Genomic DNA, 23401 nt, shown 5'->3' on the forward strand with positions numbered 1-23401 from the left:
AAAATACTCCATATGATACCACAACAATAATACGTGCCTATCGTTATACATTTGTCCAAACCCACAGAGTACATAACACCAAGCATGAACATCAAATGTTAATCCTAAGGTAAACCATGCACTTTGATTGTGTGCTTGTGATATGTCAATAAAGGTTCATCAGTTCTAACAAATGGGCCACTCTGGTAGGAAGTGGAAAATGAGGGAGGCTATACATTTGTAGGGGGTAGAGGATATATGGGAAATCTCTAAAGCTTCCTTTCAATCTTGCTGTGAATCTAAAATTGTTCTAAAAAAACAAAGTCTTAAAAATAAAAGGAATGCTAACATATTAATTTCTTAGATTGTTCATTTCCTGTATGCTCTGGAACTCTGGAGAAACATATCTAAAGGAGTATTTGGAATCTTTAAAATAGCAATGTGAAGATGAAAATATCCATGTGAAGATGGGGTTTAAACTGGATCAAGAGAGTAGATCCTGGGGAGTTCCCTTCGTGGTTAACGAACTCAACGAGGACGCATGAGGATGCAGGTTCAATCCCTGGTTTTACTCAGGGGGTTAAAGATCCGGCATTTCCGTGAGCTGTGGTATAGGTCACAGACGCGGCTTAGATCTGGCATGGTTGTTGCTGTGCCATAGGCCGGTAGCTGCAGCTCTGATTCGACTCCTAGCCTGGGAATTCCCTATGCCATGGGTGTGGCCCTAAAGAGCGCGCGCGCGCACACACACACACACACACACACACACAGAGAAGATCCTGGAATGCTTTATAAAAATAACAGCACCACACTCTCAGGCAGCCCTGTCCATGCACCACTCATTTTCCATGTATCCCACAATGGATCTTCAGCCATTCCTGGGAATAAGACTGTATTCTTAACTATCCCTACACTACCGATGAGGAAACAGACACCGAGAGCCTAGATGACTTGCCTAAGGTCGCACAGAGACAGACGCTGGCAGCTGGCTCCAGCCCCCAAGTTCTTACCCCTGCACCATGCGGTGGTTCTAACATGAGGGGCTGTTACTGCTGCATGGCATCATGACACACTGGTTTTAGGGTGTAACCATTTCAACTACCACTCTCAGGCTGAAAAATGGTGGATTTAATAAGAAGTTTTAATGACTCATTAGGAAAGAAAGGAGAGAGGGAGAGAGTAGAGAGAAACCAATCTGAAAAGCTTTCATACTATATAAAGACTTATATAGTATGAAAGCCTCTTTAATTAGCACCCCAAGCTAATTAAAGAGGCAGCACTTATATAGTATGAAAGCAGCACATTTTTCTCCAGGCAGCTTGGATAAAGATGTAGCCCCCCTGGTCTGTGTGTGCACCCCGCCCACACGGCTGCACTTCACCTGTCTAAGGAAGAGTAATGTGAAACCTGGTCATGCTCCAGAGCCATTTATTCTCGACTTAGGAGAAGAGATAGTAAATCACATACACGCGCACATAGACATAACAGACTCCCAAACAAAGCCTGACTGACATCTGAAAAAGGAAAACTTTGTGAGCATACTTTAAAAATATACTATTACCAAGTAGTTAGTAGAGGTACACTAAGCCATTACACACAACAAACTTGGAAAAGTCACATTTTTTAACATTTTCCTTTATAAGTTGTAAAAGATGAGCTAAAAGATTGTTCTTATAACTACATGTCGGGGGCACAAACAGCTCTGGGCCCTAGTCCACTTCTGCTGCCCTCCTGCTTTCTTTCCAGATCATTGTGGAATCAAACCACACCTACCTTTCTCATGTTGGCCACTCTTTTGTTCTAGAAAAGCCTCTCTTCAGTTTGGATCTGTCCTTCTCTTCACCTGTTCTGTGGCCCAGTCCTAGAGGCCAGCATTCAGATGGCTATTTCTTTGAAATATGTCTCACAGTCGCCACATGGCTCAATCTGATGTCCATCTTGGTCAAGCACGAGGAGCTCTGGGCCTGGGGTCTTCCTCAGCTCCTATCAACACACAGCCCTGTCCTGGGCAGATCTGCCAGTCTGACTATGGCCCAGGGAGCTGGCCTTTCCACTGCAGGTTAGAAGGAGCACTGGCCTGAGAGTCTGGTACCCTGGGGTCTCAGCACAAATTCAATGCAGGGGCTAGAAAGTCCTGTCTCCTCATTGGCACTGTTTCATCTTCTATAAAATAAACGAGCTTTACCCTTATATATATCATCATCCTTGCAGCTGTCAAGGTCTGATTCTCTCTCTCCTGGTCTACCCTACCTGTCACAAGTGCAAGGGAACCTGGGTGAGAGAGTCTGTGGCCACCAACCAGGATGAAGGTATCAGGTCCACCTCACTGATAATCGTCTTTAAAGCCACACTCCAGCTCACCAAATACCCCTGGCCACACGCTCTTTGGAAAACACTGCAGCGCCACTGCCACCCCTTTAGTCATCTGTCCCTTGAGAGACAGTCATCTCATCTAGCTACCCACCTGCCATTGCAGCAACTGTGCATCAGTTAACAGACTACACACATGCAGGTTCAAGTTCAAGTTTTCTTCTCCCCAAGTACATGAGACTTCTTCCTACCCCAGGGATTTTCCAGGGCACATCTACATCATGAGACACATTATAAAAGTCCATGTGCTATTCATCCAACATGTTAATGTCTACCATGTGTTAAGATGACAGGAACCTTAGCAACTGAGTGAAAAGGCCTGGAATGGTTCAACTTCCTGCTACCACACCTGCCAACCTTCCTGCAGAATCAGCACAGGGCTTTTCTCCTCCCCTTCTCTAACAACTGGAGAATCCTACCTTCGTGGAGGTAAATTTCAGCAACTGAGCTACAGATCCCATCCCATGCCTAGGATCCCCTCTACCAATTATCTGCTTTCTGTCTCCCAAACCCCTCCCAAGTGGCTCCCTCCCATCAGCATTTAATGTTCTGAAATAATTTACCTGAAAAAAAAACATGCACAAACACTCCCTCCTTTTCAGCAGCATGGAGAATGGGCTTAGGAGCTAAAATAAGAAACACAGGCAAGATTGAGGCCTGTTCAGAGGGTGCAGCAGTGACCCAAATGGAATGTGAGGCCCCAAACTCAGGCAGTGGTGGGAGAAATCAGAGGCATTAGACTCAAGCTGCATTTGAAAGCTGACACATATTTGACATTTTCTCTCTCAGACCATATGTATATTTTAATAGTTTTTTGAATCATGGCTGAGAAGTAGGGTAACACTTTAAATAAAGTGATAGGCCAGTAAGAATGGATATTTTTAGGCAGGAGAACCTTTGGTTAGCCACCTAATTAATATTACATAGTTACCTGTCTATTTGAGAATTTCAAGGGTTGCTGTCATCTCCAGGGCAGAAACTTGGGTACCCAGAGCATTCCTATAGGTCCACCCAGAAGCTGCCCACATATGCACAGATGGGAAACATCAAGTGTGCAGAGACATGATAAGAACAGGGAAAAGCAAAGAATGTATTTTCCTGAAACCCACCACTAACTCTGCACTGGGAGTGCATAAAGGGACTCCAGCAAGGATGAGTTACCACCTGCTCTGCAGTCATCCATGGAGAGCAATTTAGGTCCAGCAGGGCAGCTCACAGGCCTCCCAGCAGACACTGTCATGCAGCAGCATGAACACTTTCCACAGGGGGAGCAGATGCATTAGCATCAGCCCGGCTCACCTGCAGGAATGCAGCTGGAAACGCTGGTTGTGCAGATGCTTTTTTTTTTTTTTTTTTTTTTTTGTCTTTTTGCTATTTCTTGGGCCGCTCCCGCAGCATATGGAGGTTCCCAGGCTAGGGGTCGAATCGGAGCTGTAGCCACCAGCCTACGCCAGAGCCACAGCAACGCAGGATCCGAGCCGCGTCTGCAACCTACACCACAGCTCACGGCAACGCCGGATCGTCAACCCACTGAGCAAGGGCAGGGACCGAACCCGCAACCTCATGGTTCCTAGTCGGATTCGTTAACCACTGCGCCACGACGGGAATTCCTGGCTGTGCAGATTCAGCCATACAGAAACACCAAAGGAAAAGAGCACTGCAGGAGCCCTGGAGCAGCCCCAGGGAAACTGGTTCCAGTGCCATTTCTGCCAACAAGCTTGGTGACTTTGGCCAAGCCCCTCAGAGCCCCTTAACGGCCTACCCTACCATGCTCCTTGAGTTTCAATGTCAAGCATGAGATAATAAGGGTGATAAAGGAGTTCCCATCGTGGCGCAGTGGTTAACAAATCTGACTAGGGACCATGAGGTTGCGGGTTCAGTCCCTGCCCTTGCTCAGTGGGTTAAGGATCCGGCGTTGCCGTGAGCTGTGGTGTAGGTTGCAGACGCGGCTCGGATTCCACGTTGCTGTGGCTCTGGCGTAGGCCCGCAGCTACAGCTCCAATTAGACCCCTAGCCTGGGAACCTCCATATGCCGCAGAAGCCGCCCAAAAAAATAGCAAAAAGACAAAAAAAAAAAAAAAGTGATAAAAAAGGGCCTGAAAACTAAAAGGCAGCATAAATGTGAGGGTTACAAAGAACATTAAAGGTCGTTCAGAGCATCTGGGCGGAGCAAAGGTAGGCAGGATGGGAGGCAAGTCTTAGAGGCACAGGGCTACTCTGCCTGGTGCAGGATGCTCCAGATTCCTAACCAACACCCAATCAAGGCAGCAATCCAATCAGTGCATTGCCCATCAGTGCAGTGTTTCACACCCCCACCCCATCTCTCCCAAACAAAAAGCTCACACATGTTTCCAATGGTCCCCAAGGGGGCGGCATCACCTCCATCACCTATAAGGGTGACTGTCACCAATTATAGGTTTTTCTTCCTCCACTGGATCTTCAAAGATGCTCAATTTCTACATGGTTACATCTGAGAACCTGTGTCAATACTCTCCCAGGACGACATCACACACTCCCAAGGCTTTAATTTAAGTTCCATCTATAGGACAAGGTCTCTCTCAACTCCATCACAAACTCAACTACTAGACAGCTCTATTTGTATATCAGGGGTGGGGGATCTTGCAGGAAACAGTGCCCAAATAAACATTTTTAACACTCCAGAGTGTCTCTTAATCCTTCCCCCCATCTTCCTGGTCTCAGCAGACAGAACTTCGATCTACCCAGAGTCCTAAGTCAGAAACCCAGGAATCCTCTTTTCTGGGGAGGCAGTGACAAAGTGGTCAAGTGCACAGGGTTTGGAATTAGAGGGCCCAGGTTAATATCATCTCAGCCAACTGCCAGCTGTGCCTTAGACAAGATGTGTGACTTCTGTGGTTCTGCTGACAAACCCGTAAAATTGAGTTAGTGCTGCAATAACTATTATGTAACACTCACACATCATGTATGATCTTAAGGAATATTCCCTGTTTATTATTATGCATATCAACAAAGTAAGGAAATAATTTTGAGATGCATAATATACTTTTCTCTTCTATACTGCTTTTACATGGCATTCTCCTTCTTCAACTCAAGGCATTGATTTGTCCCAAGAGGATTAGGATTATTATAAAAAGTGCAAAAGTTCACATTTTGACTGTCAAAACATAATATTCAAGTACTCAGCATAGTGATTGTCTTGAAATTCTGCTTGCTGCTGTGGAGAAATGAATTAAGGGTTTGTTAAATTTCCATTCCAAAATCAAGAGCCAGGTCTGGGGGGAAATAAACATCAATTTCACTATAAATTACAGACAAAGAGAACTTAGGATGTGCAGTGAGGGGAACCAAGAGAGGCTTCTGTCACAAGGAGAGGAGCCTGGAAGAAGGCACACAGTGGGACCAAGGGAAGCTGGCAGTGTCATTTCAACTTGAGCTCTTCACCTCCCACTTTCTGGCTTAGGGGAACCCCTATGACCAGTCCAAGGAAGAAGCCATGTCAAGGGCAAAGTCCAAGTTCAGCTTTGGTATCCTTAAGACTGATGGCACACCAGAACTGCTGGAGGACGAAAAGGATGACCCACAGGATGATGATGCAGGAAAGCAGAATGTGCTTCATGTTTCTCAAAAGGTAGAAGGGCCTTTCAGATGACTTCCTCAAGAGTAAGCCATCTATTTAGATTCTTACAGACCTCCTAAGTGAGGAATTTTGCAATGTCTTGTGGAAAAGTCACTTTGGTGATTTAATACCATGACAGTAAAGACATCTTTGATTAGTTCTAAAAACAATGCATTGCCACTCCAATGCAGTGAGAGAGCAAAGAGCACAAGAGAATAGGACAATCTGGATGCTAAAACGGACACTGCCACTCAGTGATGTGATCTGGACAGGTCTACAACCACAGTGGGGATGCCACATACCTCCCGATGGTTGTACCAAACTGGGATCATCCTCTAGGACCACAGTTTGGATGTAAAGCACTGGAGTACTCTGTTGTCTCAGTATCAACCATTACAGCAAGAAACTATTAGCAAATTTCTATTAATGCAGCCCCCAAGTACTTATATCCCAGGAGAACAGGGGAGGGTCAGGGACTCTTTATCATTCTGGACCTGCACCCCTGGCTTAATTAAAGATGCCAAGTTTCAGGGCATATAGTGAAAAATTGGAATATATTCAAAGGAAGTCAATCAGAATTCTGAACTGTCACACGAGGAATGTGGGCCAGAGCAGGAAGAGTCTAGCTTGGGGAAGAAAAGACGAAAGGCACAATCCCAGAGCAATCTGTCCGGTTGGCTGCTTCAGGAAAGAGGCAGGAACTAGGGTGGGAGAAAGTGATAGTCAGATTGCCTGCTCACCTCTGAGTTCCAAACAGTGGATAAAGAGGACTAGTGGTTTCCAGAAAGACTGGGTACCACAATACTGAAGATGCTGAAAACAAACCCCTACCCTAGAAGATTTGACCTCACAAGCTTTCCAGCTCCCAGCAAGGAACTTTTAGTTATTTCATGCATTTCATGAACATATAATCTGCAAAATAAAATAAGAGGCTCTACAAATATAAGGAAGTAAAATGAACAGCATTATAGAAATGACAACTCATACAAATGGGAAGAAAAATCTCTGCTTTGGATCGCTGAGCTAAAGTTCTTACAATAAGGTAATTTTGATGGATCAATATGTGTAGTGACAAATGGAATAGGAGCCCAATGACCCAGTGGGGAAGCAGAAAGGGAGCAAGCATGTATCGATCCTCAACATTTTAAATGAAGATTGGTGCTCCACATTTAACTTAAATGCAGCTAGACTCTACACAGTTCAACATCTGTATTCACAGGTCCCCAGAAACCTCTCAGTAAGCACAGGGATAGGGGTGCAGCTACTAAGGATGAAGAATCAGATGTTGCCAGACACTAGGACTCTCTCGGCCCTGTGCCTCACTCTTTAATCCCTCTGCTACCGGGTACAAGGCATTTTCTAAAAACACATCCCATGCTTCTAAGTACTCTTAGTAATTGCTCTTCTAAAGAAGGTTAATACCCTTTTTAACCAAAAGGGACGTCTTTGTTAAAGCAGATCATTGATCATGAGTCATTTTGTTCTCTAGTTCTGGGAATATGAGGGATTGAATTAATTTCCATCATCTTGTGGCTGTAGATGCCCCTCCTCTGGCTTCCAAAATCATTGATCTATGATGGGGGCAAGAGCCAGGCAGACTCAAAAAGCACTGCTTTTAAATCTGCCCACTGTGGTTCTAAAGGATGTAAACATAGATCTTTCTCCTGGACATGCTGCATCGCTAACAGGCTTCCTGCAACCTTTCCCATGCACAGACGAGTTCCCTCACTCCCCAAAGCTCTGCTGTTGACAAAGACCAGGTGGGTCACCTGAGTTACACAGGTGGTTTCAGCAAAGTTCCCGACTCTGCTACAAAGATCAAACCCAGGAGTGTTTACAGCAACACCTGAGCCCTATCTGATTAACTCAACCTCTGGGAGTGAGGCCAGGTCCTAGGTAGTTTGGAACCTTCCTGGAGATTCTCCTGCCAGGCAGGGTTGAGAATCACTGCAGAAGAGCCTAGGCAGCTACTAAATTTGGAGAATTCTCTACCTTCTAACAGGCTTCCAAATTCTGTAAACTTCTTTCCTTGATCAAAACTCACTCTCAGGACTTTCCATCGTGGCTCAGCAGTTAACGAACCCGACTGGTATCCATGAGGATGTGGGTTTGATCCCAGGCCTTGCTCAGTGGGTTAAGGATCCAGCATTGTCATGAGCTGTGGTGTAGGCTGAAGACACAGCTTGGATCTTGCTTTGCAGTGGCTGTGGTGTAGGCTGTCAACTGCAGCTCTGATTCGACCCCTAGCCTGGGAACTTCCATATGCCACACATACAGCCCTAAAAAGAAAAAGAAAACCAAACTCTCAGGTCCTTAATTCATACTGAGATGTCAAAAGCCACAGAGCAAAGCTTTAAGACTGAAGAGCCTATTAAAGCTTGTGGCACAGATTCTTCCTGTGAGCACCAGTTCTGAATCCCCCTCATCATAGAGACTCATCTGTTCTAAAAGTTTCCCAAACACCTGTCCAAAGACTTGCTCCTTTCTGAATGAGCTGTAGAGCTTTTTAAAAGCATAAAGGTAGCTGGGTTTCACCCTTCAAATTCTGATTCAATAAAGGTGTGTGTGAGGGCAGGTTTCCCTCAGTGACTCTGAAATTGAATCACCTGGGGGGTGGGGGGCTCTGTTCACTCTCCCCATGGGCAAGGCCAGGACCAGGATTCAATTCTAACCATTTATCTCCTTTATAAAGGACCTCTCCAAGGCTTTCCTCCTTTTCTAAGACAAAACACTGTCCACCATTGCACACCTATGTCCTAATGTAATCAAAGAGCTACTAAAAAAGCAGTGTGCTCTAGCCCAATCTAGAAAAGTGACACTGACAGAGGAATAATAGCCAGGCATTCTTAATTCTGTCTCCCATCATGGGAAGAGCTGGCACCTTCTTCCCACTGTAGCACGCTGATAAGAGCCATGGCAGGTGGCCAGGGGACAGATGTCCTCTGTGGATCATGAACTAGTCCACAAAGACTATTTCATCGATGACTTCAGATACTTCCCTGGACACTAGACAAGTCATCTGTTTTTCCCTATCTATAAGGAAAACTGACAGCAAGCTCCCTCTGAAACATGTATTTATAAATTACTTCCTGTGCTACAGTACTAGTATGCAGTGCACATTATCAGAGAGACACCAACAAAATTTTAAATCTTAAAAGGCTGTGAAAAAAAAGTTCTAATATTTTCTTCCCACAGTCCAGTGACTCTTCCAAAAACCAACATTCCAACAGTATGAAGTCTGCTGCCCTGATTAACTAATGAACCACTGCAGGGACTGGAAGTGACCAGGTCTCACTTCTATCCAATTGTGAAAAGTTGCTTGCCAGGCTCCAGCACATGCTCAGTTAGTGATATCAGGCAGGTTGTCTTTTTTTTTTTTTTAACTCAATGAATTTTACTACATTTATAAGATGTACAATGATCATCACAACCCAATTTTATAGTATTTCCATCCCAAACCCCCAGGGCATACCCCACCCTCCAACCTGTCTCCTTTGGAAACCATAAGTTTTTCAAAGTCTGTGAGTCAGTATCTGTTCTGCAAAGAAGTTCATTGTGTCCTTTTTTAAGATTCTACATGTAAGTGATAGCATTTGATGTTGGTATCTCACTGTCTAACTTCACTTAGCATGATAATTTCTGGGTCCATATATATTGCTGAAAATGCCGTTATTTCTTTCCTTTTAAATGGCTGAGTAATATTCCATTGTGTATATGTACAATGTCTTCTTGATCCATTGGTCTGTTGATGGACATTTAGGTTGTTACCATGTCTTGGCTATTGCAGATAGTGCTGCGATGAACATTGGAGTACGTGTATCTTTTCAAGTCATGGTTTTCTCTGGATAGATGCCCAGGAGTGGGATTGCTGGATCAAATAGTAATTCTACTTTGAGTTTTCTGAGGAATCTCCATACTATTTTCCACAGTACTTGCACCAATGTACATTCCCACCAACAGTATAATAGGGTTCCTTTTAATCCACACCCGCTGCATATGGAGGTTCCCAGGCTAGGGGTTGAATCAGAGCTACAGCTGCTGGCCTACACCACAGCCACAGAAACATGGCATCCAAGCTGCATTTGCGACCTACGCCACAGCTCATGGCTACACTGGATCCTTGACCCACTGAGCAAGGCCAGGGATCGAACCCACAACCTCATGGTTCCTAGTCGGATTTGTTTCCACTGTGCCACAAGGGGACTCCATCCCCATTTTAAAAATGCAGGCACTGCTGCAAAGTGAGGTTTAGTGACTTGCCAAGGTCACACGGCCAAGATGTCTTGAGAACCCAGGTGGCCTTGTCCCTGGATGCCAAGCCACCTTGCTTCATGGTGTTTTTCCCTTTCTGCTAAACTTGGGCACATTAGCAGATGAGGTTCACAGCTACTCTGCCTTTTGGGATATGTGTAAAAATACATGGTTAAAAAGCAAAAGAAAGAGTGGGTAACATGGTGTGAGAGGCATTATCACGATTTAAATAAAAATGCCATTTCACCCTGCTACACTTCACATTTTATTAGCCTTTTTCACTGAAAATTATTTCAGACACCCTGAAAAACTAACTCTTATTCTCCTTCCACCACCACCATGAATTCTGAAAGCAGCCCCTGTGAGGTGTCAAGTGTGCCTCAGGCAGCAGAACAAGGCTGTGTAATGAAAACAGTGGGGGGTGAGCATGTCCAGTGGGCCCTCCCAACACTAGATGTGGGGCCCAGGCCCAAGCGCATGAAGCACAGGTTATTTCTTATAATAACTGGAGAAGAAAAGGACATCACACATCCTCTAGTTTCTGTTGAGGAAGCGGAGGTGCCTTAAGTGAAAGAACTTCACCACATGAAACATGGCAGAGATGCAATGAGGCTGGGGTGCACAAGGCATGTCTGACCACGTGGTGTGCACAGGTTTTAACAGGATTTAAAACACAGGCGAGGACCGGACTAAATTTGAGTTCTATGAGATTAAATTATCAGTACCAAGTGAAAGAACTGCTCCCAGCATGTTATAGGAATCCATCCAAATTAACACCTCTTAATCACAGATAAGAAAAGAAGCCAAAGATTTGTTAAATTTGCACATACATCAAGCCAGGGAGACCTAATATATCAGATGCAAAAATCAGGGTTCAAAAAGATATACTGCAACAATGGAACACAGGGACAAGAGGTGAAATTTAATACAGATAACTGCGAATCTTGCTCAGCACATAAAAAAAATCAATCACGAGAGTGCAGAAAAAGGCAACTTATCTTAAAAGAAGTTTGAATTTACAGTGACAGAAAGTAGATGGTGGCTACCTGGTGGAAGATTTCAAAGAAACACAAAGAAACTTTGGGGAGTTGAAGAAATGTTCTTCACATAGATCATGGTTGTGACAGTTTCTTGAGTATTTGCATATGTCAAAAATGTCAAATCATATGTGCAATTTAATGTGTATAACTGCACTTTAAATATGCACAGCTATTGCTAGTCAACTAACCCTCATTACAGTTGTAATAAAGTAATTCTTGTGCATATGTGGGCCGGGAAGGGGAAACAGGAATTAACAGCTTGCAAATTTAGTAAAAGTCAGCAATATGAAATGCCTGACCAGTCAGAGCAATTGTAGGATCCTCTGAAAGAAATTATGTGTGAGGCAGAACTTCTTGCCTCACCTGGAAGATCGCATTTAGAGACCACAGATATAAAAGAAAAAGACTGGAGGGTGTCCATGGGTGACCCACAATGGGAGAGGGAGCCGGATGCTCAGCCAGAGTCGAGGAGAGGGGCTGCCACTATGAAAATGCCCACTGCCCTGTACAGGTGCACAGGATGGAGCTCAGACCCACAGGTGAGAACAACAGGAGATGAGTAGAGCTATGTGTATGGGCAAATTCCCAACAATGAAAGCTGGTAAAAATGGAGCTCTCGTCATGGCTCGTCAGGTTAAGAACCAGACCCAGTGTTTGTGAGGAGACACATCGCCACGGTCAGACCCTGGACACTCCTGTACCACAAATGTATTTCAGAGAAACAAAACCTGGCTCTGCTCACATCACCAAAAGCATGAGGCTCAATCAGAAAGGAGTTCCTGTGGTGGCTCAGTGGTTAATGGATCCAACTAGGAACATGAGGTTGCAGGTTCGGTCCCTGGCTTTGTTCAGTGGGTTAGGGATCCAGCGTTTCCATGAGCTGTGATGTGGGTCGCAGACGCGGCTTGGATCTAGCATTGCTGTGGCTCTGGCATAGGCCGATGGCTACAGCTCCGATTGGACCCCTAGCCTGGGAACCTCCATATGCTGCAGAAGCAGTGGCCCTAGAAAAGACAAAAAACAAAGTCCTTCACATCCAGAATTTCTTCTCCAAAACATACAACAACCTGCAATAATAAACCCTTACATCAAAAAGTAAGGAAGAAATTGACACTATTTTTAGTTAAAACTTCATCTCAAAGTATGAATTTATGTCATGTACATGCAGTTCTTTTTTTTTTTTTTTTTTCTCGTCTTTTTAGGGCCGCACTCATGGCATATGGAAGTCCCCAGGCTAGGGCTCGAATTGGAGCTGCAGCTGCTGGCCTACACCACAGCCACAGCAATGTGGGATCTGAGCCGCATCTGAGACCTATATCCCAGCTCACGGCAATGCTGGATCTTTAACCCACTGAGAGAGGCCAGGGATCAAACCCTAGGCCTTGTGGATACTAGTTGGGTTTGTTACCGCTGAGCCACAATGGGAAACTCCCTGAGGTTCTTTTTAAAAAATAATTTTCCCAAAGAAACAAATTCCACACTGTCTATAGCTTAAAAGAAATTCTGAAATGTCCCTAGTCCATGCTTGTGTATCCCAGAGTATTCCACCCCAAGGACAAGGAAGATAAAGTTGTCAATTTTTTTTTTTTTTTTTGACCTCTGGAGGTGGAAAATGTAGAACTTCCTCATTTTTCCTCCCTCTAAAACACCAACACCATTCCACTGTCAGGACCTCTGCAGGAACACTTCCACAGGAGAGGGCAGGTGTCACTCAGCCCCCACAGGTGTGTGGAGCCACATTCCCCTTCCCGGGGACTTCAGGCAGGTGTAGTCCCATACTTCACCCTTAGTCACAGTTCAGCTGCACAGCAGAGCCAAATAGAAAGGTGTGTGCTCAACTACCTTGGCTACCTGAGCAAATGAATTTTCTTCATAGTGTCCTCACTCTCTTTCAACAAATAACACAAAAGCTCAAAAAAAAAAAAAAATCAGACCTGGGGTGCACAATGAGACTCCCACAAGCAGAGCTAGGACATACACCAAAATTCTCATCTCACTGTGGAATTTAGTTACTTTTGAGCTAGTAGGGGGAAGGTCTATCCTTCAGTCCTCATGGCCAAGAGGACCAGAGTCTGCTCTGTTCTTGGGAAGACTACCTGGGGCCAGTCAATAGGCCCCACAGAGGGAAGAGGCACAGCTTCTTAGCTAGTGCAGACAGCTTCAAGGCAGACAGACTGTGTCTGAATTCCAGCCCCGCCAATCTACTACCATTCATAATACAGTCATTGAAACAGGCAAGGTAGAAGTTTCCACTGTGGTGCAGTGGGTTAAGAATCTGACTGCAGTGACTCAAGTCACTGTGGAGGTGGAGGTTTGATCCCCAGCCAGTGCAGTGGGTTAAAGGATCCAGCGCAGATCATAGCTGCAGTCTGGATTCAATCTCTGGCCCGGGAACTTCCGTATGCCATAGGTGCGGCCATAAAAAAAATAATAATTAAAATAAAAAAATAAACAGGCAAGGTATTTCTCATGAGAATCTAAGCTTCTCATGAGAAGGTGTTCTTGTCCTTGGAAATGGGATAGGAATATGGAGAGAAGGACAAGATGTTGAAATAGGGCCCATCAGAGAAAAACCGTTCTTTGAGCAGCCCTTGTATCATACTATCTCTTTATCTCAGAAGCTCTAAAATGTCTCCATTGCTCTAGGCCAGCATTTCCCAAAGAGTCCTTGAGATAATCCTTGAAAACAGTTTTGTGTCTAAATATGATTTGCAAGCCCAGCATAACACATCTCCATCTTGGAGACCAGAATGTACGTCAAAACAACTGCTCTGAGAAGCCCTCCTGCCTTGAAGGCAGATGTTTCCCTTGATTAATTCAGGGTTTCCTAAACTTGTCTCACCATCTTTGTACCCTTTTTAATAGAATACACTTTGCTCCCACAGTTCACCCCGCCTTCAGAGGCCTCCACAACCCGCCACCCTGTCTCTAATGGCAGAGTCCACAACCCCCTACGGACCCACTTATCACCTGGGTTAACCTTCCCAGGTGCTGTTCCCTGACCATGCCTTTAGTGCATCATAGCTGTGTAGAGCTGTAACTCAAAGGACACACACACGTCAAGTATACAATTCAATGGGTTTCAGTGCATTTACAGAGTTATGCTTCCATTGCTACAATTGGTTACAGAACCTGTCATCACTTCTCCCCTCCCTGACCAAAAAAAGAGACATATCTCATTCCCCCTCCAACGTTAGGCAAATACTAACCACCCCTCTCTAGAGATGTCTATTCTAGACATTTCTTATCAGTAGAATCACATAGTCTCTTATGTCTGGCTTCTTTCACTTAGGAATGTCTTCAAGGTTCCTCCATGTGGTACTTTGTATCAGTATTTTGTTCCTTTTATGAGTTAAGTAATATTCCATTGTCTGGATATAACCACATTTTATTTATCCACTGGCCAGCTGGTAGTCATGTACCTTGTTGCCACCTTTTGGCTACTATGAATACTTCTGCTACAAATATCTGTGGATAAGTTTCTGTGTTAACCTATGTCTTCATTTCTCTTGGGTACCCAAGAGTAGAATTGCTGAGTCATGTGGTAACTCTGTCTAACCTTCTGAAGAACTTCCAGACCATTTTACAAAGCGGCTGCACCATTTTACCTTCCCACTAGCAGCACAGGAGGATTCTAATTTCTCCACATCTTTGCCAGCACTTGTTTTTATGTGTTTTCCATTATAAACATCCGAGGGGGTGTGAAGCATTATGTCATCATGCTTTCATGACCGTGTTTTTTGATGCTCCCTTTTGGGGTAATGGTCACTCTATTCCATTTAGTTAGATGTCTGCTTCTCACTCCAAGTTCCCTACCAATTCCTCAAGATCCAGCTGAAATCCTACAGTTTTCTTAGACAGGGTGTGACATCTCTCAAGTCAATTCAGATGACCCTGAGAATGGCCTCAATATACAGTTTCTGAAGTTATAGGCTTTGGGACTTACTAGGTCCTCTTTCTCCAACCAGAATGCGAACTCTTTAAGAAGTGGGGGGGGCCTTTTTTTTTTTTTACTGTGCATTCAGGAAGGAGCCTATCAAATAAACTGATACTTCAAAAATGTTCGCTGATATAATTTAACACAGGAGCTGAGACTGGAGTTGGAGGGGGTGCTAAAAATGAGGGAAAGGGCATTTGGTATCTCAAACTGGGAGGGAGGAGCAGAAATAAAATGACGGTCAGTCCTTTCTCTCACAGTGAGCTATAGGTTCTTAGGCAAAAGACAGAATTCATGAATTGGAGAGTTTATATTACTCTAACCTTTTTCTCCACTGGCAGGCTCCACCAACTCTCACATCTGGTCTTGAATTCAATAGGGACGGGGACAATGAACCAATCCTCTCTGCTTACTGGGTGTCCTCACACTTTCCATGCAGCACTGCAGGGCTCTGCAGAAACTCTCGCGATGGAGGTGAAGGTCTGGATGCAGCCCTTCAAGCTTTGGCAGAGTCCCCCCCACCAACACACTCAAAGCATCAAGAGTGGAAGAGTCCCTGCATGAACCATATCAAGAAAGAAAACCCAGTCCCCAGTGAATCGAGAGAAAGAACTGCTGAGTCCAAGGCTCACTGAGTCACAGTCACCAAAGACTGGGAGTCATTACCTTCAGTTTCTTTGAACCCTTTCTTTCACCCAATGGTGATGGAGGCTCAGTTCAACACAAACTGTGTTAGACTATGGTTACTTGATCCATATAACAATTATTTTAACAACTACTGATGAGTCAGAAAGAGCAAGCACTGTTGGCAAGTACGTTAAATGAATGCATTCTAGTGTTCAAAGACGCCAGAGAAGGCCTGTAATGGAAACACAGCAAAAACCTCCCCTGCATGTAACCAGTGGGTCTCCCTCTTTCCTTGCACAGCACAGATTCTGCTGGGGCTTCTAATATGCCTCTTAGATCAATAGCAGTAACCCTGAGCTGCTGACAATAGAACTTATTCAAAAATAGCTCTCTCCCGTGGCCACGTGTGCTGGCCTTATACTTTTAATGCACATTCAGGAGGAAAAATTGCACAAGAATTTCAGCAAAATGATGTGACTACACCCTGGGACTCAGTGGGTAAAATGAGTATAAACCTTAAGGCCTTAAACAAAACCCTTAAGGAAGCAATTCCATGTCCAAATTTAACATCCAAACCCCTTAATCATCAAGTGCATTACCCTAGGGAAGATTGTATCACCACCGCTCTGGGTGCCCACACCTCCCTTTCCCTCTAACGGGTGCCAACAAGGACCCAAATGAGTACACAACCCAAGAACAGGATACCCCAAGCATAGCTTTGGGCACGGAAAGGATGAATGTAGGCATTTAACCAAGAGGCTCTATGGTGTGGAAAAAGCTTGGAGGCTAGAAGTTTCTCAAAGCTGCAGGGGAGCCTCAAGAAGTCTGATAAAGAACAGCAACTTCTGATACACTGATGTGCATCTGGCTAAGGGACAGGACTGGGATGGAAAGCAAACATTCACGACATCCTGAAAGGCAGGTCCCAGGGAGCTGGCAGAGCCTTCAGTGTGGTAGGAAGGTGCTGGAAAGAGGCCATACTCACCTTCTCCCAGAGAACCATGAAGAAACCATCTGCAAGGAGGAAGGATTGTCTTCTTCACAGGAAACCAAGGAAGACTCAGCTTAAATGATTCTCCTGAGACCACTGTGCAGGCTTCCTTCACTGTGCAGACATGTGCTGTATCACAGCACCCGCCCCTCATTCTTCCCCCCCATACGATCTGACCTTGAACCACAGTGCTGTCAGGAGCTGTGTGCCTCAGCAGGTTACCAGGTGAAGTGACTCCTGCTCAAGCCCTGATAGCAGACTGGAATAGTCGGTGGTCTTTCTTAGGGCATTAGAGAAGTCAAAGGTCATGGTCATTTTAGCTCCACAATCTTTTATTATAGAGAAACGAAATGATTATAGACCATTCTACTTACTAAATTGCTCAGTTATCCAATCACTGCCTTTATTGAATATCATCATTGCATATCCATAAGGAAGTAGACTTTTTATGTACTGATCTCCACAGCCAGCAATAAAACATTATAAATTAGTAAGGAAGCCTATATATAACACTCTGTCCTCGTGGAAACTTTCACTGGGATGAAAATTATACTCTGATATCCACTGAAGAATAGACCACCTTAAATGAGATTCTCACGCAGCCCTCTCACTAAATTAGCCTAAGTAATCTCCTTTCCCCCAAAACAACTTCTATCTGCTGCCAGCTCCATAAGATGTTCTCTAGAGGTGGCAAGAAAGATTTAACTGAAAGGACTTAGCATTTTGGTGTTAATTGGAATACAGATTTCCACCAAAACTTTGGTAAAACTATCTTTCCCTGTATTATACTTTGACAGCTCAAGACCAAAATGGTGGTGGTTAATTTTAGCTGTCAGCTTGGCTAGGCCACAGTTCCCAGACATTTTGTCAAACACTAGTCTGGACACTGCTGTGAAGGTTTTTTTATATGAAATTATCAGTTTTATCAGTAGACTTTGAGTAAAGTGGATTACCCTCATAATACAGGTGGGTCACACCCAATCAGTCGAAGGTCCTGTGGGGAGGGGGAAGGACATTCCACACCAAAGAGAAGTTGGCTAGTAGAATTCCCTCAGGCTCAAAATGCAGCAGCATCTTTTCTCTGGATCTCCAGCCTGCCAGGCTACCCTGGAGATTTTGGACATGCCAAGCCTACACAACTGCACAAGCCCAATCCTTAAAATAAAAATCCCTCTCTCCGTACACATACACCCACACTCCATATTGGTTCTGTTGCCCTGCAGAACCATGATTAATACCATTCACCTAACCCACTTCGTTTTTTGTTTTTTTGTGGTTTTTTGGTTTTTTTTTTTTTTTTTTTTTTTTTTGTCTTTTTGCCATTTCTTGGGCCACTCTCATGGCATATGGAGGTTCCCAGGCTAGGGGTCTAATCAGAGCTGTAGCCCCCAGCCTACACCACAGCCATAGCAACTTGGGATCTGAGCCGCATCTGCAACCTACACCACAGCTCACAGCAACACCAGATCCTTAACCCACTGAGCAAGGCCAGGGATCGAACCCGCAACCTCATGCTTCCTAGTTGGATTCGTTAACCACTGCGCCACAATGGGAACTCGCACCTAACCCACTTTCTGATGAAACAGACCTCTACCTATCTTTCAGAGTCAGAAAGAAAAGAGTAAAATGAGAGATCTGCTTAAGTGACTAAACAGAACTCCACTTCAAGGCTAGAAACTCAAAACCACTATGCATGACTGCCAATTTGAAATTGCCATTTCTGCCCCAGATGTCTGGTATCAAGAAGCTGTCAAAGAGTCCTGGTTCCTTCAAAAGGGAGCCTACACTTCATTCACTATAAAATGAGTGGTGATGCTATACAGTGGATTCATTACACCTGGAGGGGAGAGGACCAAAAGAAAGTCAAGGAGAGATGAAATGCTAGGCATTAATTGTACTGCTCAAAAATAAAATAAGTCTACAGAGCTACTGTTCTCCAAGCCTAGGTTCAAGTTCACAAGAATAAGATGAAGACATGAGGAAACGTGGTAAGAAAAGAACCTGGGCTTGTTTGGTTTCTAACTCTCTTTCTCAATCCCAGAATCACCATTCCACCATCGAGAGAAAGCAACCCAATAAGGGAGACACTCCCCAAGGCCGACTTCTGGGCTGAGGTTATTCTTACCTGGCCATCTGCTTGTAGGCTTCCTCTGCCACAGCAAAGATGTGAGGGTCCATGTCCCCCATGTTCTGGCCACTGTAGGCATAGATGACATCTTGACCATAGATTGGCAACTGTTCATAAGGATTAATGGCAACAAGCACGATACCTGCAAACAGACAATGCAGTCAGATTCTGATATAGCACGATGGCCTCTCAACATGAGCTTTAAAGGCTCCTGATTACACACATCAATACAACCTAATCGTATATGTCACACACATCAAAGAAAGAAACAGTAACAGAGTAAGTCTTAACCAATCATTCAACTAAGTTAAGATATATCTGTGTTTACCAGGCATTCTGCTAGGCCCTGATGGAGAAAAGAGTGACAGGCCAGGCCTTCTAAATGCAATAAGCACACACATGCATGGGCACATGCACGCACGCACACACACACACACACACACACACACACAAATGCTCGACAAACTGAATTTATAAAATAAATACATGTAAAGTGTTGCAGGATCAGAAAGAAGAGGCTTAACCCTAAAAACAGATGCTCGGCTTAAAAAGTCATCTCAGAATTAAAATCTAGAAGAAAGACTATTAATTTCTCATTTGCATGTGGGTTATCATAACTAAAATACCATTTGTGAACAGGAAATACTATTTACACACCTTAATGTCAAATCTTGGCTCAGCCAATTATTAATTGCGTGACTTTGCCCAATTACTTAGCCTCTAAATACCTTAGTTTCCTGGACTGTAAGAAGGGGAATAATAATTGCATTTTCCTGGTTATCCTGAGGATAAAATGATTAATAGAGTGAACATTTAGACCAACATCTTGAATGGTAAGTGCTGAGTGTTGGCTATTTTTTATTAGCTCGCATCACATTGTATCATGTACTAACTTTCATGTCACTATTTCTTCCATCTTGTGTTCCCAAAAGGATACACTGCAATGATGGACTCAATAAGTACATATTGAATGAAGGGCTAGCAAATCCTTTAACCCCTCAGATCTCTGATGGAAGGGCAAGGTAAACTGACATTTGGGAATGTGCATAGACAGAAAATATAAATTCAATATTCAAGACAAGACAAATTCATGCCTTTTTCTTTAACATAAAAGCACATACTGGATTTCAAGGGAACAATTGACAGGGGTATGAAAAATGCAAGCCTTTCCAGTCATGTAGGGAAGAGGAGGCAGGAATGGAAAGAGTCACTGGCAGGATAGGAGAGCTCCTGCGCTGTGTGTTCCCCTTCGGTCTTTGAAAAGAACCATGGTCAAGAGGATGAGAAGACAAAACATAGACAGATCCAATAAAGGACTGTTTTCCAAAAATATACAAAAACTCTTTTTTGTTTGTTTGTTTGTTTGTTTTTGGTTTTTTTTTTTTTTTTTTGTCTTTTTGCTATTTTTTGGGCCGCCCCTGCGGCATATGGAGGTTCCCAGGCTAGGGGTCAAATCGGAGCCATAGCCACCGGCCTACGCCAGAGCCACAGCAACGCGGAATCCGAGCCGCGTCTGCAACCTACACCACAGCTCACGGCAACGCCGGATCCTTAACCCACTGAGCAAGGGCAGGGACCGAACCCGCAACCTCATGGTTCCTAGTCGGATTCGTTAACCACTGCGCCACAACGGGAACTCCCAAAAATATACAAAAACTCTTAAAGCAATAAGGAAATGAACCATCTGATTAAAAAATAGGCAAAAGACCTAAACAAAGACCACACCAAAGAAGATGTACAGATGGCAAATAACCATGTGAAAAGGTGTTCCACATCATAAGTGATTTGGGAATGCACCAATGAGATACCATTACACACCTATTATGGCCAAAATCGAAAACACTGACAATGCTAAATATTGGCAAGGATGTGGAACAAAGGAAAATTTTATTTCATCACAGGTGGGAATGCAAAATGGCACAGGCACTGTAGAAGTTTCTTATGAAACTAAACATGCTCTTACCATATGATCCAATAATCATACTCCTTGGTATTTATCCAAAGGAACTGAAAACATATCCACACAGAAACCTGCACATGGACGTTTATAACAGTTATGTTCTTAACTGCCGAAACTAAGATGTTCTACAATAAGTGAATGGAGACCAATTGTGGTCCATCAAACAATGGGATCTTAGTGTTATAAAGAAATGATTGACCAATATATGAAAAGACCTAGGGGGAACTTAAATACCTATTACTAAGTGGAAAAAGCCAATCATTCCACACACAGTGATAGCAACCATATGAAATTCTATAAAGGCAAAATTAAGGAGACAGTATGAAGGATCAGTGGTTGCCAGGGACTGGGGGAAGAGAGGGATGAAGGGGCAGAGAACAGATGACTTTGAGGGCAGTGAGACTACTGTGATGATACCCTAACAGTGGGTACATGTCATTATACATTTGTCCAGACCGACAGAACATACAATACCAAGAGTGACCTGATGTAAACTATGAACTTCGGGTGATAATGATGTGTCATTGTTGGTTCATCAGTTTAAACAAATGGGTCACTCTTGAGCAGATGCTGATAGTTGGGGAGCCTGTTCATGTGCAGGGGAAGGGGGTAAATAAGAAATCTCTGTACCTTCCACTCAGTTTTCCTCTCAACCTAAAACTGCTGTGAAATTTAAAGTCTATTTAAAAGTGGGAAAATATGAGACAGAGACCTGAAATGTAATAAGCCACATTTTCCAAGTAAAGAGGAAAAAAAGCACTCAAGTCCTCTTCAGATGAAAATCTGCCAGAAAGGACAAGCTCGACTGAAAAAGAAGGCCCAGAACTCTGAAAAACACCACTTCATAAAGGGCATGACTTGGAGAATTCTCTTAAACAATAGTCTCACATATTCTATTGGTTACTGAGAGTTGCATAAAACCTTAATTCATGCAGCATTCCATTCAGATTTTGATACTGTACTCTGAAGTCTCACATTTTCCTAAAACATCTCAGTCCCTCCTGAGTGGTAAGAGTGTTTCTTGGGGACTTAGAATTCTGAGCTATGTCAGTCACTCTGAACAGCTGAAGCTGGAGGATCCATAGCACGTTTGGATGAATAGCTGCAGACACCAGGACCTCTTAAAAGGAATGCCTTTAAAAAGCAAAGCTGATGATCATTCATAACTTTCTCCAAAAAGGGAGGTTTTCAAAAATCTTTAAAAAAAAAAAAATACCCACACTATATTGAGGGCTCTGATAATTAAGAGTTTCTTTCAAATCAAACTCCTGCTCACTAGCAGTTGCGGGAAAGGGGCTTTGGAAACTTTCAAGCGCTAAATCAATATGCTATTCCTGGATCCTGAAATCTGGCAGAAAAGCTCATCCTAACTTAGTAGCCAACCGACCAGTTCCAAACCAAAGTCGAACGTCACAGTGAAAAGACCCTGATCCCTGAGGGCTCACGGATGATCACAGACAAAGCGCTGAAGCACAACTCCCCACAAAGAAGCCCTTGGCTGATTCCGCAGATCCGAAAATGCTCTGCCTCTCCAACGACCGTACCTAGGGTTCTCGTTTTCACCACACCACTTAACAATCCTCTGAAGAACAGAAGTCAAAATTTGGGATGGCGAGTTCCTGTTGTGGCTCAGCAGGTTAAGAACTCGATGTAGCATCCACAAGGAAGCAGGTTTGATCCCTGGCCCTGCTTAGTGGGTTAAGCAAGCTGCAGTGCAGGTCACAGATGCAGCTCAGATCCTGCATTGCTGTGGCTGTGGTGCAGGCCAGCCTGGGAACTTCCAGATGGTGCAGGTGTGGCTGTAAGACAAAAAGAAAAAGAAAATGGGATGGGGGAAATTGAGAAATTTTAAGAAAAATATGAGAGAATTCCAGGACTTTTGTTTGAAGCATTTATCATGGCTTCTGATCATGAATTCAACAAATATTTATCATGAACCATGTGTGTACATGGGCAAGTGAGAAAGTCAGAGAGAAAGGTGGCTCTTTCTCAAGCAGAAAACAAAAATAAGGCAAGTACATGTTTGCCTCCAGGACTGTGCCTGAGCTGTCACACCACGTGGTGTGGCCCATTCCTTCCCAGCAGAGCTGTGATGACCACCTCTCCTCCCAGAGAAATGGAGGGTGGCCTAATTAAGCCTCATTCACTGACTGCAAGCCTTTCAATGGTCTCAGATGAGAGTATAAATGTGACTCAAAGTAAATTCTTCACCACTAGAGTTTCACACATGAAGTCTAAAGAATGTAAGGCACTTTCAAACATAAACAGGCAACAGATGCCCCCACTTACCACAGTAAGTGTAGATATGGTTGGACTCCAGGAAACGGACCTTTAAATTGTGCAAAACTGCAGGCTCGTGTAGATAGCTCAAGGCAGTTAGGTCATTTTCTCCCACCAGGATATCTGGATTCCGCAGGAAGGGAAGCTGGTTCTTTTGGACGTCAATGGGGTACTCCTGAATCTAAGGAAAGGCAGTGAGAGACACAGAAAGGCACAGTTATGAAGCATTTGGCCTCTATTCGA

At 44.0% G+C, this 23401-nt stretch overlaps 1 protein-coding gene across 5 annotated transcripts in view; it reads right to left on the reverse strand.

The window, feature by feature from the left end:
• MYO5B (myosin VB) overlaps positions 1–23401 on the reverse strand; it is a 392693-nt gene that overhangs the window by 175771 nt on the left and 193521 nt on the right. For all 5 annotated transcript variants that reach the window (XM_021093027.1, XM_021093023.1, XM_021093008.1 and 2 more), the window contains exons 3-4: positions 23168–23339; positions 18916–19060 (exon numbers count right to left, since the gene is read on the reverse strand). In XM_021093027.1, coding sequence (XP_020948686.1) covers positions 18916–19060; positions 23168–23339 — 317 coding nt within the window. The remainder of the gene's footprint in view (positions 1–18915; positions 19061–23167; positions 23340–23401) is intronic.

This window comes from Sus scrofa, chromosome 1 (genome assembly GCF_000003025.6).
Source record: "Sus scrofa isolate TJ Tabasco breed Duroc chromosome 1, Sscrofa11.1, whole genome shotgun sequence".
Taxonomy (NCBI): Eukaryota; Metazoa; Chordata; class Mammalia; order Artiodactyla; family Suidae; genus Sus; species Sus scrofa.